The 15261-nt window shown below is 46.2% G+C and overlaps 1 protein-coding gene across 6 annotated transcripts in view; it reads left to right on the top strand.

Moving 5' to 3' along the window:
* Positions 1-15261, top strand: part of COL5A3 (collagen type V alpha 3 chain) — a 167503-nt gene that overhangs the window by 127326 nt on the left and 24916 nt on the right. For all 6 annotated transcript variants that reach the window (XM_053289671.1, XM_053289670.1, XM_053289672.1 and 3 more), the window contains 5 exons: positions 1479-1532; positions 1629-1682; positions 3075-3128; positions 3464-3571; positions 4809-4862. In XM_053289671.1, coding sequence (XP_053145646.1) covers positions 1479-1532; positions 1629-1682; positions 3075-3128; positions 3464-3571; positions 4809-4862 — 324 coding nt within the window. The remainder of the gene's footprint in view (positions 1-1478; positions 1533-1628; positions 1683-3074; positions 3129-3463; positions 3572-4808; positions 4863-15261) is intronic.

Genomic DNA, 15261 nt, shown 5'->3' with positions numbered 1-15261 from the left:
TTTTGTAGCTGGGAAAGTGTGATTCCCCCCGCCATCCCAGTTATTATAGCTGTTTCTGTTGTGAGTGCTGTGTAGTACATAGCATGTGGTTGCATGAGGTCCAGTTGGACAGCTCCCATTACATCACACATCTTCCTCTTATTTCAAACATCTTTACCTTTTTAATTTTCTGATTTTATGCTCTCCTGTAGTACTAATACACTCATCTAATACATACATATTAATAGCACTGGATTGGATCTTGTTCAAGTATGGCTCTAGCAATAAAACGTTGGGATTTTTAGTTATCAAAAATATTGGGAACCTTGAATGTATACAGATTTATGTGCTATTTTAAGAACAGAATTTGAACCAAACTCTGTAGATTCTCTGGTAGCATACAGTATGAGATTTTCAGTGACAAACCATGAATCCACTCTTATTTGCTACCAAGGAATCTACACGCAGAACACCTCAGAAACAACAAAACCCAGTACCCCATGGGTTAGCAACCAATGGGGGTGGTTGGCACCCTCTGTGCACTACACCACCACTCGCTCTGGGCCACTCCAGCACCCCCCAAGTGCAGTTATGGGGCTGCTGAAACTTCCATTCTTCCCTATGGAGAAAAACCTTAAAGATGCGTAAACTTCAAAAATCACTTAAAAATCAGCCCTTTGCCCAATTCCTTTGAAATAATTCTGGTAGCTTCCTTGACCCCCATGGGCACTACCACCCACTACACTACACTCTAGGCCACTCCTTTCCCCCCGACATGAAGTGAAACATTTCTGAAACCACCATTCTTCCCTATGGGAGATTCAAAAATAATTTAAAAATTCACCAATAATCGGAGGAGTGTCCGATTGCCTTGGGGTTTGGTGGGTGGTAGACACCCCACTTTTGTGCCCCTAGGTGCTCCACATAGGGGATAATGGGCTCATTCGAGTCCCATCATACCCTATGAGAAAAATACTTACAATATTTCAAAAATTCATTAAAAAAATCATAGGAGTGTCCGATTGCTTCAGGGTTTGGGTGGTAGTTGGCACCTAGGGAATAATGGGCTGGTTTGAGTCCCATTATACCCTATGAGAAAGAATAATTGTTTTTCAAAAATGTGTAAAAAATCATACGAGTGTCTGATTGCTTTGGGGGTTGGGTGATAGGTACCCATGGGTGCTAACTACACCCCAACCACTTTGGAAGATTTGAACCAGTTCAAATTTGAACTGAACCAGGCAGGGATTCAAGCAAAACCAAAACCGAACCTCCCCCTCCCAGTTCAAACCCAGTTCAATTTTGAACCAAACTGGGCAAATCGGTTTTGTGCACATCCCTAATATCCAAATCCCAGTATTAGGCAAAGAGTAGGGCTTGAGGTGGCAGAAAACCAGACCAGTTATGCTGTTAAATCTCTGGAATTTAGGCAGCAGTTCTCCAGGTAGGAATGAGTAATTCCTGACAGTAATTTGCTCTGCCCCCTTCCCCCCTCACAGGGTTTGGATGGAACTCCTGGTGAGAAAGGTGACATGGGAGATCCTGGACTAACGGTGAGTGGCACATCATATGGATCCAAAGTTTTTGCCTTTACCACCATGAATGGCCAGATAAAATATGAAATAAGCTGCTCTATGCTTTATTTTCAGGGACCCCCTGGAGCTTCTGGGGAGCCAGGTCCTCCTGGGTCACCAGGAAAGAGGGTAAGTTGAGGCTGAGGGGAAGGCTATGAAGCCTTCTATTGCATTTACATTGCAGTGCAAAGATGATATCTTCTAATTAGTTCCCAAGTATTTTAAGGATTTGAGGTTTTTGTTGCCATAATATGTACACTTATTTGGAAGGAAGCTTCATTGAACTCAAAGGCATTATTTGAGAGTAATGCATAAGATTATGCTGTTTGTTTGTTTGTTCCCACGAAATGCTTAGGATATAGTGCAAATGTGTGGGTCCATTATATATGAGATGCATATCTCAGAACACAACTGATAAACACAGCCCCCCAGAAAGAACCTTCTCTTGTCCATAAGAGAGAAAAAAATGTTGAGATCTGTCCCAGCTTAACACATGCTGAGTACACTTTTCATAATTCATTGTAATCACAGAAATCAGAATTTCTAATCACGGTCCTGTGTGTTGAGTGCAAAAATTCAGATTCCTTGCCCAAATGGGTCATGAATCCAAGGAAGGTTGATCCTTGGTAATTTTTTTGTACATTTGCTCTTTTTCTAAGATTTGACACCAGAATGATCAGATGATGCATCAGTTTAGACTTTCAGTTCATTAGTTTTCTGATGTCTTCTGTAAGATAGCGAAAGCAGACTTTGGAAGTAGACTGATGGATGTATATCTCCAGCAAAAAATGGCCACTGGCCTCAACTAAGACTTTCCTCTGGTTCTCAGTGGTTAAATATGAACATGGGTTGGAGATCACCATAATGATGTTTCCTTGAGGAAAGCCTTTGTACGATTCTGGTTTCAGCTCTGCCATCTTTTAGACAGTTTTAGACAGCAGATTCCTCAACTCAACATATAGTATGCAGTTTTGTGTGTGCTGGTTGGGTTAGATAGAAGTGACTTAATGCTGTATTATATCTTTGCCCCATAAATTCAATCTGTAGAAGTGAGTTTTTTTCCTAGAACTGCTGGTCTAAGAGCCCTGGTCTAATTTGCAAACAGTAATGACAAGATCTTTTAAAAAGTCATGGCTTTTGTATTGACTTTGGATAATCTGTATATGGATCCCCATGTTCTTGATTGTATTATGTATGATGTTCAATATTTGTGTCAATCCAGGTACTTTTGGAAGAACTGGATTATGCTATTTTGATCATAATATTATTGTGCTATTTCTGACTTACATGAATGTAGTCTCTGATGCAGGTTGTGTTTATGGATTTATAATTTGCCATGTATGCTTTTCTGTTCTTAAAATAGCACATTATTGAATTGTTGTAATGGCTCATGGCCTGAACAAATACAGTTACTTATCTTTCTAGAAGTCTGTGGGACTGGAAACTTTAGGAGAGCAGATGTGTTAAAATAGGAGATCCTTAATCAAACTGTATTATGCAGTGATGCTCTCTCTCTTCCAGGGGCCTACTGGGCCAGCTGGCCGTGAAGGTCGACAGGGTGAAAAAGGGGCCAAGGTAAGAGAAGCAGTGTGTTGCTTCTAGCAAAACACTCTTGGATCTAGTACCGGGGTTCTGATTATTTTTGTTAATTCAGCTGTCTTCGGTCTCTATCCTGCCCTGTTTTTCTTCCACCTATCCCAGCATTAATACTCTCCCTTGGGGGAAGGAGACATCCTGGAATTGCATCTTCAGCTCAAGAGGCAGGGCTATGCAAATTAAGTTTGTTTCCATCACAGCCAGCTGCTTCTGAACCAAAGTACCTCATCCCCCAGGAATCTGAACCAGACAGTTTCAGATTAATTCTGCATCCCGCCTCTCAATGATTTTTTTTTTTATCTTTTTGTACTCAGGGGGAGCCTGGCACAGAAGGACCTGTGGGGAAAATGGGACCTGTGGGCCCCCAGGGGCCTCCTGGCCGCTCTGGTTCAGAAGGTCTACGTGGGATTCCTGGCCCAGCAGTGAGTTCCTTTCTGCCTTAGCCAATGGTTGGAGCACTGATAAAGGATGCTGGTGTGACTTCTCATCTTGAGGTTTTGAGATGTTTATAGTTGGATACTCAGCCACTGCCACCACTTGAGGAAACTTTCAGCCCTTAAGCATCTCAGGGTGGCTGAGTTGTCTTGGCACAACAATCCTTCTGTCTTCACATGGGAATTTACAGAAAACTATGCCTCTCAGGATAAACAACCACCAAGGATCTATTCTTTTTTGAAATAAACATGACACTTCTCTCCTGTACACAGAGCTACAATCAAGCACATCTTCCGACCAGTAACAGTTACATCCAACTGACCTTAACTGTCACAGACTCCTTCTCCCCATCTGCATACAGAATCCACACTACCCAATCACCTCAGTTCTTTTGCTGCCACTATTACATTCAATACAGAACCTCCTCATATAACTTTATACCTCACCACAAACATAAATGCAAACTTATATTTTTCTAATTGTAGTTCTAAAACCAAACTGCTGTTTTGTCACAATGGGCTTCTTCTTAATGATTTCACACTGCTTGTAGAAATATTAAACCTCAGACCCTTTTCATCATGCTGGGAGGGGCTCACATTCTTCATATATTAAGGGATGTCAGAAAGAGAGTAGGCAGCTATTGCTCACCATTTTTACATGGACCAGAAACAATTACTGTTTTAAACGACTGGCAGGTTAGAATTACAGAGCATCTTCCTAATGCTCAGAGAAATTTGGCAATGAAACAAGATGCCTGGGGGGGTGGGATCCTGCTCCTTGGAGCTCTCCCTGTCTAAAGAGGGGAGCAGTCTATATAATTAATTAGGTCCCTTTCAAATGTATGGCAGTGATTCAATAGAGCTGTGGATGCACAAGTGTGCGAGCCATGTCTTATTTTAAAAGCAGCTTGTGTTGTCAGCTGCAGGAATTGAAGCAGTGAAAACAGCAAAGAAAGCTCCAGCTGTGTATATAGTTCTTTTGCATACATACGCATGCACACACACACGCACACACACACACATACACACTGCTCCTTTAGATTACAGCCTATTTACAGATATTTGTGTGTGTTAATGATTCCTCATCTGCCTTAATTACACAGTTGTGCTTTCTGCGATTTGTCTCCCCCAGTCTCTGCCGCCTGCATTTTGCCTCTGAGATGTGTAAATACCTTTCACTCCCATAAAGTCCTCTCCCTGACTTTGCACTTCCTTCCCTCCACAGGGAGAACAAGGGCTGCTGGGAGCACCAGGCCAGGCAGGGCCCCCAGGGCCCATGGTGAGTGGTGGAAATGGAGGATCCATGGCCATTGCAAGGACCAGCCTCCCTTTTTCTGAGACTTCTGCTACCAGTTAACCCATTTCTTTCTTGCTTCTCCCTTACTGAATTCCCAACCACTCCCATTTTCCTTGCTGTACATCTCACTTGGGATGGGACTTTCATGGGTATTTATTTGGTGAGGGTAGTGTTATATACATCTTCCTGGGGCTACAGAGAGTAGATCAGCAGTGGAATAAGTTTCCTTAAGTATGCTTTAGACAATATGAGCATATTCATTGATGTGTTTCCAAAAATCATTCTAACCTATGCGATGTTGCTAATGTTATCAAAACCTGATGTAATTTCTATAGTCATGGCAGTGGCAGAGGAAGAGAACTTCATACGTTTTTAACATGCATTAGCATATAAATGCTTTTAATGTGACATTAGCAGGGGCTTTTCAATCAGAGGCTTTTTCCTGGTTGGGATGGTGGTGATTTTTGTTTTTCTTTTAATCAGGACTGATCACATTAACAGTCTAGCAAATAAACTATACATTCTCGGTTGCTGCAATCAAGGCATCTCTGTGGGTTATCCCCATCATGTGCTCCTGGGCAGGACTATGTAAATAGCTAATAGAAAGCCTTTTAGAGCCTGACGGGGATAACCCCGCCCAGTTCTTATAGTCCTGAGTTGCTCCTGGCAGGCTCCTTCTCTCTTTCGTGTAGATTCTGAATGTTCTTACTTTTTTATTTCTGATATTGCTTGATTCTCCTTCTGTCCTCATAAGTTGTTCCTGGTTTGTCTAAAGAAAAAAGAAAAAAAATTATATTTGTATTTTCCCATTTTTGATACCCCATCCCCTTCTACCCCTCTTTACTCCCATTCTGTTCTCCTGTGTATGGAGCACGCAAGGAGGGTATTAAACGTTTTTGTACTGGCTGGGTGGGAGAAACCAGAGTTCCCAAAGGGAAAAAGAGTGCCCGGTTTGTCTCTCCCGCTCTTCAACAACCCACCCCCAGCGAAAGTCTCCCTGCTCTCTGTTCCTTTCTCGGCGGTCTTTCGACCGTCCGAGCAGGCAGAACGAGAGGCCCCAGCGTTACTCCCGCCATCATGTGGTCATATCCGGGCAGCTATGGAAGGGGAGCACGGAGGCAAACCACTGCTGAGGCGCTTAACTCGCAGCACGGCTGCGGCGCTCTCTTCAGCAGCAATGTGGCGGGAAGGGGAACAAGCTGCGTTCAAGTTTTTAATAGCTAGACTAAGAGCGGGGATTGCCAGACTCCTCGCAAAACCTCCTCCCACGCAAGCTGAGATCAGGGCGATTGTCAGGGGTGCGGTAATGGTGGTGCAAAAGAGCAACTCAGAGGAGAGACAAGATGGCGGCTGCAAGAAAAAGATTGCTGAAAAGCCTGCCAAAATTCAGGAAACTGCTGAGCAGAGCGACAGAGAACAGGCTATCTTATGTGGGATGAGCTCTGACCATGGGGAAGGGGGGTCTGGACAAGCTAACTCAATGAGGGTTAGTCAATCGGCTTCCCAGACTATTCCCAGAACTGTGCCACCAGAGTGGCAAGCTTGGCTGAAAAATGCCATTATAGACACAGTTTTTCAATTGAAGCCTAAAAATAAGGCTAAAAAATCTAAGAACGTAGGCGCCCTTCATCGTTCTCAGAAGCTTCTTCTGACTCCAGTTCCTTCACCTAAGAAGGCCTTCACCTAAGAAGGCCAAGCACAAGCAAAAGCACTTAAAGGCAAAAAAGAAGCCTTCTAAAAAACCTATGTTAATACACTCCTCCGATCTTTTGGGGGAGGAGTCTGGGGACCCTACCTCCAAGGAGGTTAGACCCAGGGCAACTAAGACAATAGAAAAGCTGGTGCCCATTCAAGATGTAGATACCACCAGTGATATCAGGGGCCCGGGTGGAGATGGCCAGGATCCGGATCAGGACCTGGGCTCTGATAAGGAGGAAGGGGAGTGGTCTGGGGCAGAGGACTTGGAACCTGCTCAGGTATCACAGCGCCTCTTCACCTCAGAGAATTTTAACCCCCTTATGACAAAAATGCTCTCTACTATTGGGCTACAGTCAAAACTGGACACTGAGCCTACTCAGACTCATAAAGGAGATTTAGTGTTCCCTAAGGCTAAGCCACGTGATATGTTGCTGCCTATGCCAGATTGCTTTACAGAGACAATAAAAGGAGAATGGGCTATGCCTGCACTGAACAAGAAACCTATACCAGCGACTACACGCTTTTACTCATTCCATCAAGAAACCACCAACCTGCTCAAAACTCCCAGCACTGATGCACCAATCGTTCAGTTGGTCACTGGGTCCTTGATCCCAGTGATGGTGAAGCTTCATTAAAGGACCTGTCAGAAAAGAAGGCAGGATTTGCCTTTAGACGTGTACATGACAATTCTTTTCTGGCGACACAGTCCGCTGCAGCAGCATCTATGGCGGCAAGAGCCAGCTTATTGTGGCTTAATGACCTACTTGATGAGACTCCGTCTGACCCAGTACGCCTAAGACAGCAATTGGTGAAACTCCAACAAGCCCAGACGTTTGTGGCAGATACCACTTTGGACTCTATTCGTTTCTCCGCTAGAGCATCTGCGGCTGCAGTGGTGGGCAGACGGCACCTTTGGCTTAAGATGGCACCTTTGGCAAGCAGACGTTACATCAAAGGCTAACTTATCAGCAGTATCCTATGATGGATCCAAGCTTTTTGGGGAATCAGCCCTTAAGGATGTGCTGGTGGAGTCAAAGGATAAAAGAAAGGCAATGCCAACGGCCCCTAAGAAAGGGGATAAAGCTACATTCAAAAGACCATTCCAGCCATTTCGTTCCTTTCGCCCTCCATTCAGAGGGCGTGACAGAGACTTCAGATCACAGAGGGGAGCCTGGTCTCACCAGCATTTTCCCTCCAAGAATTTCGGAAACCGACAACCTTTCAACCAGGGAAAACAACAGGGCAAACAACAGTTCTGACGCAGGAATGCCTGCGCTTGAGGGACGTCTCTCAAAATTTCTCCACGTTTGGGAGTAGACTATAGGGGACAAATGGGTTCTGAATTTGATCAAGTTAGGCTACAGAATAGAAATGAACTCCCTTCCTCGACCACGGTTCCTTCCTACTCCCCATTCTCATTGTTTTTCCAAACATGTAGACGTAAACACAGCCATTCAACATCTTCTGGCAATAGGGGCGCTAGAAAAGGTTCCTCCATCCCAGGCGGGGAGAGGTGTTTATTCTATTCTGTTCACCATCCCCAAAAGAGCTGTACTGGACTTGAAACATCTGAACAAGAGTGTACGTCCACAAAAGTTCTGCATGGAATCCTTGCGTTCCATCACGGAGGCGCTTCACCACGGAGACCTGCTTTCTTCTATTGACTTAAAAGAAGCCTATCTACATATTTCAATTCATTCAAAGAGCAGACGTTTTCTACGCTTCAAATACGCGGGGGTCGACTATCAATACAAGGCTCTTCCATTCGGCCTGTCCTCGGCCCCCAGGGTCTTTACCAAGGTCCTGGCACCCGTGATGGCACACCTGCGGCTACAGGGCATTCACGTCTTTGCCTATTTGGACGATTTGCTCGTGAAATCAAGGTCCCCAGAGGCAGCGGTATCTGACCTGGCGGTGACTCTGCCTACTCTGAAACAGCACGGGTTTTTGATAAACGAAAAGAAAAGTCATCTGATGCCTTCCCACAGGCTGTTACATTTGGGGGTCATAATCGATACCATGCTAGATCGGCTTTTTCTGCCAGAGGACAGAATTCAGACCCTAGTCTCAGAAGCACAGATGGCATTTCAGGCATGGGAACACCAGTGTTATCCTTAGCAAGGCTCCTGGGCCTAATGGTATCTACCTTGGAGGCAATACCTTGGGCAAGGTTCCACCTCAGGGAACGCCAATGGTTCCTTTTGCCGTTCCAATCAGTCATATCAAGGATGCGGAACCTAATGGTGCACATGCTGTCCAACGTTTGGATGTCCCTTCAGTGGTGGAGCTTCCCCAAAAACCTATCTATGGGAAAGAGACTCCTAGAGTTCCCAAAGACTATTGTGACAATGGACGCCAGCAACAGAGGTTGGGGGGCCCATTGTCACCAGTACTCTGTGCAGGGAAAGTGGACTCCAGGGGAGCGAGAGCACTCAATAAACTGGCTGGAGTTAAGGGGCATCAGACTGGCCTTACTCAAGCTTCTGCCTCAGGTGACAGGCCGAGATGTCTAATAAAAACAGACAATACCACGGCCAAGGCACATGTAAACAGGCAAGGGGGCACGAAATCCAGATCACTATATCAGGAATCAGTAATTCTACTGTCTTGGGCAGAACATCATCTGAACTCGATTGCAGCCCATCACATACAGGGAGACCTGAACTCGGTTGCCGATTGGCTCAGCAGGAAGGACCTCCTGCCAGGAGAATGGTCACTGAATCACCAGGTCTTCGAGCAAATAGCTCACAGGTGGGACCCCCCTGTTCTGGATCTATTTGCGACACCTCTCAATGCAAAACTGCCACGCTTCGTCACAAGATTTGCTTGTCAGATGACGGAGAGAACGGATGCACTGTCCATTCATTGGCCACGAGTTGTAATGTACGCCTTTCCCCCAATTCCGTTGTTGTCTCGCTTACTAAGGCGCATAAAGGAACAAAAAGCAGAACATTCTAGTAGCGCCCTATTGGCCAAGATGACTGTGGTTCGCCGAACTGATTTCCCTCAACATAGACAAGCCATGGCTTCTTCCAGTCACACCAGACCTATTACTACAGGGACCAGTCCAACACCTGAATCCAGCCTGGTTTCAGCTAGCTGCATGGAGACTGAGCAGCGGCTACTGAATAGGCAGGGTGTGACGGGAAAAGTGGCATCCACCATTCTTGCCTCACGTCGTCCATCAACAAATCAAGTGTATCAATACACCTGGAGGGCATTTCTCCATTGGTCTTGCCATCACCATATCGCTAAAGGTCAGGCAAACCTTAACCACCTCTTACAGTTCTTACAAGAAGGCTTAGATAAAGGGTTGAGACCGAACACACTGAGGAGACAGGCAGCTTCCCTGGTATCGCTCGTATCAGGGGGATCTTCAAAGGCTTCAATAGGACATCCGTTACTTAAGCGTTTCCTGAGAGGGGCGACTCTGCTATCGCCGCCAGTGGCACACCAGTTCCCTACGTGGAATTTGAACACGGTTCTGAAGGTGTTACAGCATCCTCCATTTGAACCCATTAGATCAATACCATTGAGACTACTGTCCCTTAAACTAGCTTTTCTGGTGGCCGTGACTTCGGCGAGGCAAGTATCGAAATTGAGAGCGCTGTCAATTCATAAATCCTATTGCATAATCTCAGAGGATTCTGTACGCCTGATACCAGACCTGTTCAGCCATCCAAAGGTGTTATCTGACTTCCATGTATCTCAAGATGTATATTTACCATCATTTTGCCCATATCCTACACATCCTCAAGAGAAGTTGTGGCATCGCTGCTTAAAGAAATATATTGCTCGGTCTGCCAGTATTCGAAAGTCAGACGCACTGTTTGTGTCCTATCTACTGGCCTCTATGGGAGAGGCAGTGTCTTCAAGGACAATTACAAGATGGATCAGAGCCCGCATTTCTCTTGCATATGAGGTTCAGCACGCTCGTCCGCCTCAGAACATAGTAGCCCACTCTACCAGGTCTACTGCAACTTCAGCGGCCTTTGCAACCAATGCTCCGGTTCAGGAGATCTGTAAGGCGGCAGTTTGGAAGAACCCGTCCACATTTATCAAACATTACAAATTGGACATATATGCCTCCACTCAGGCGGCCTTTGGGAGGCAGGTTCTCTAGGGTGTGCTTCCCCAGGAGTAGAGCAAAATGTGGGTTCCCTCCCGGAGACGTACTGCTTACTGCTTTGGTATGTCCCACAGAGATGCCTTGATTGCAGCAACCGAGAACGGAGCATTGGTCACTTACTGTGAAGGCTTCTTCTGGTTGCTGCAGTCAAGGCATCTCGGCCCAGAATTTCTTATTATGATAGGTATCGTGGTCAGGGGAAATGTTGTTAGATCTCGACTCCTAACTTGTTTTTACGGCATGTTCTAAGTGGGTTACACTGCTTTCCTGTTGGCTGCCTGTTTTCAATCTAGTTTGTATTCTGTACAGTCTGCTATATCTGGTTTAGATGTACCGTTTCTTATGCTAACTCGGCCTATAAGAACTGGGCGGGGTCATCCCCGTCCGGCTCTAAAAGGCTTTCTATTTACATAATCCTGCCCAGGAGCACGTGACGGGGATAACCCACAAAGATGCCTTGACTGTAGCAACCAGAAGAAACCTTCACGGTAAGTGACCAATACTCCGATTTCAAGAGTTTAAATATCTATTTTATTAAATAATATTTATTAGACCTGTGCAAAGTCGAATCAGCAATGTCCAACATTGCTGCAATAAGTTGAAAATAGTCCAAATTCTGATCCGATACTGGGTCCCTGATATCAGATCAGAATTGCCAGATTCTCTGCTGCCTGGAGCCAAGGACATCTCTGAGTGGTTTATCCTTCCCACATGCTCTGAGGCAGGCCTAATTGAAAATGTTACAATGCCTTAAGAGCCTGGGGAGGATAATCCCGCCCACTTCTTTTAGTCCTGCTTCTCTCCTAGGCAGTCATACTTTTCTAGCTCTCTAAATATCTCTTCTTCTTTGGTTATCTACTATTCTTGTTGATTGTCTCCCTCTGCTCTATCATTTTTTTCCTTTCCAACTTTCTAGTATACCTTAACAAAAAAACAAAAACCTCCCTGCCTTTTTTCCTGCCGTTTTGTCCTTTCTGTTTCTGGAGAGAGCGCAGTCTGTCAGACACATTTTGCTGCCAAAAGGCAGAAACACTGGGATTTCCACGCCTGACTCAGGTGCCAGGCTATCCCCCACCGTTCACTCCACCATTAACAGCTGCGCTGACGCGCCCTGCAGGCGAAATGGAGGCCGACTATCCCGAGGGCAATCTGCCAGCTAGACAAACAGGGAGCTCTGCGAGAGCTCAGAGGGAGTCAGTGCCGGACAGCGTGGGCCAGGCTGCAGCCTCGCTCCCACTGCTGCCGAGCACTTCAGGGATGCCGCACGCCTCTTTCAACACAGGCGGCAACAGACCCGGACTTTTGTTGGGAAGATCGAGAGTCACCACAACTTTGAGACGCGCCTCTCTGGCCACCATGGATGCTGTGGCGGACCACCAGGAATTGGCAGGAGGATTACGAAGTACCCAGAGGGACACTCCAACATCGGTGAGATCCGTCCTTGGCGGGGCTAGTGAGGGTACAGTTCCTGTGGGTCCTGCCTCATCTGCCACATTAACTAACCTCCCGCAAAAATGCCACCGGCTTGGCAAGACTGGATAAAAAATACCCTAGCCCTATCACTACAGGGGGTGATTCAAAAGCACAGAGGAGGAAAAGAAAAGGGGCGGGAAGGCATTTCCTGACTCCTCATCCGCTGATACAGAGACCAGGTCTCTTTGCAAAGCCAAACGGAAGAGAAGGCATACTAAAGGGGCGGCACAACACAAGTCACCTACTCCCAGGGATATTATCATCAATGAGAAGGAAATTCACTTATCTGAGAACTCTAGAGCAGATTCCCCCAACTCCACCCCCAGTGTTCCTGTACCTATCACCTAGGGGGAATCAACCTATAACTGACTACTGCTCCAAATCAACCCCTAACTGTGACGACTGCTCCAGATCAACCTATAACTGTCACTTCCGCTCCACTTCAAGGGGCTAGGGGGTCTACACCCATACCAAACAATATGGAATTAAATCCAATCCCAACTCCAGTTAACCCTATAGAGGGCCCTGTTGGGGAACCACTTCTGGATCCTTTGGATAAGGAAGAGGGAGAGTGGTCAGATGATCAAGAGAACCCTGCTTCTACAATATCCCAACGTCTGTTTGCTTATGAAGACTTTGCACCCTTGGTCCGCAGAGCTGTTCACACGTTGAGGCGTATGCCTGCGGTACCAGTAGTGGCGGCATCTCCCATTAAGGGAGCTCTAGTATTTCCCAAGCAAAAAGGGAAAGAACTTGGCATACCTCTGCCTGAGCTATTTACTGATACGGTCAAAGAGGAATGGTTGTTAGCAGCAACTAATAGGAAGCCTATTGCAGTAGCCAATAAATATTACTAATTCCAGCAAGAAACTGCTGCTATGTTCAAAGTGCCTCCGACCGACACCCCAATGGTGGCCCTGCTCAGTGGTTCAGTGTTACCCAGGGATGGGGAATCGGCACTTAAGGACCAGAATGACAAATGTATAGAAGCTTCATTTAGAAAGGCAGATGAGGCATCTTCTCTATCAGAGCTTCAGCAGAGGCTTCCATGTTGTCAAGCGCCTCTCTGTTGTGGCTGGATGATTTAATTCAAGTCCTCCATTAAATGTCTTCACTCTTAGAAATCAATTGATAAAGATCCAGAAGGCTCAGGCATTTGTGTCTGGTGCCACATTAGATGCCATACAATTTTCCTCCCATGCTTTTACCGCTACTGTAGTAGGGAGATGTGATCTGTGGCTAAAGCCCTGGCCGGTTGACACAGTGTCAAGGGCTAATTTAGCTGCAGTAACTTTTGATGGGGTAAATTTATTTGGTAAGGAGGCCCTCAAGGATGTCTTAGTTGAGTCGGGGGGGGGGGGGAAGCAAGACTATGCCACTACCACCTCCTCCACGTCGCCAGGACCGCCCAGCGCCTAGAAGACAGTTCCAGTATCATTTCTAGTCCTTCCATTTGTTCTGGCCCTCCTTCCGTGGGAGGGACAGAGACTTCAGGTCTCAACGCCCCCAATGGAACAGACAACGGGTGGCAAGAACATCCAATCAGAACCTCCAGAACTTTGCCAACCAACCCAGAGCTCAGAAACAGTGACTTGCCTCTGGTGGGCCTGGGGGGATGCCTGTCAGGTTACTCACAGTTTTGGGAAGTCACTACCACAGATCAGTGGGTTTTGAAAACAGTCAAGGCTACAAAATTGATGATGATGATGATGATGATTACATTTATATCCCTCTCTTCCTCCAAGGAGCCCAGAGCGGTGTACTACATACTTGAGTTTCTTTTTCACAACAACCCTGTGAAGTAGGTTAGGCTGAGAGAGAAATGACTGGCCCAGAGTCACCCAGCTAGTTTCATCTGACCTTGTTTTCTCCCAGCAGGTTCTTAACCATGCCTCGCTCCCCCTGGCCCCGGAACATGTGGGGCTACTAGGGGTAATCCAGCATTTGCTTAGTTCCATCATCTCAACAAGGAGTGGAAATTTACTCAATAATATTTACAGTTCCCAAAAAAGACAAGTCTCTCAGGGAAGTGCTAGACTTAAAATATCTGAACTGCTGGGTCCCAAAGCTTAGACTTTGCATGGAATCTTTGCGCTCTATAACAAAAGCCCTCCAACACCTGGACCTACTAATATCAATAGCCTTAAAGGAGGCATATCTACATGTGCCAATACATCTAGAAAGTTGGCACCTGCTAAGGTTCAAATCCAGCAGAATTCATTATCAATACAAAGCCCTACCCTTCGGGCTCTCATCTGCCCAGCAGGTGGCACCTGTAATAGCACACCTGTAGTTACAGGGAGTCTGCATCTTTGTTTATTTAGACAATCTCCTTCTGAAGTCATCATCGATTCTAGCAGCTACAACAGATCTACACATCTTTGCAGACCCTAGAACATCACGGGTTTCTTATAAACGAGGACAAAAGCCACTTAGAACCATCTTATCAATTACTACACCTGGGTGTCCCATTAGATCCTGAAAGAGACAGAGTATACCTGCCGAGGGAACGGATGCAAGCCCTACAGCAGGAGGTGGCTACGGTCTTATTAACAGGCAAGGCTATTGGCCTTAGCCCAACTTCTAGGTCTGATGGTGGCATCTCTAGATTCTGTACCATGGGCCAGGCACCACCTGAGGGATCTCCAGTGGTTTCTACTCCCATTTCAGATACCTATTGCTTGGAAAACCAACATTTTAATGGATGTGTCAGCACAAGTTGTACAGTCACTACAGTGGTGGATAGCAGACTACCACCTGCAGAAGGGGAAACAGTTTCTCGACCCACCCTGGATCTTGATTACAACAGATGCCAGCAAGATGGGTTGGGGGGCAGAATGCCAATGCAGATCAGCACAGGGTCGGTGATCCAGAACAACAGCCTTGCACAGTATCAACTGGTCAGAGCTCAAGGCAATTCACCTGGCCTTGATCTCCTTTCAGAATCTGATATTCCGCCAGCACGTCTTGATCAGGAACGACAACACAACTGCAAATGCCCATATAAACAGGCAAGGCGGAACCAGATTGAGATCACTACAGACGGAGGTGGCATTGATCATGAGCTGGGCAGAGAACAAC

Source organism: Hemicordylus capensis, chromosome 2 (assembly GCF_027244095.1).
Source record: "Hemicordylus capensis ecotype Gifberg chromosome 2, rHemCap1.1.pri, whole genome shotgun sequence".
NCBI lineage: Eukaryota > Metazoa > Chordata > Lepidosauria > Squamata > Cordylidae > Hemicordylus > Hemicordylus capensis.
Note: the sequence above shows the minus strand (reverse complement) of the source record. Positions and strands in the feature narration are given on the sequence as shown.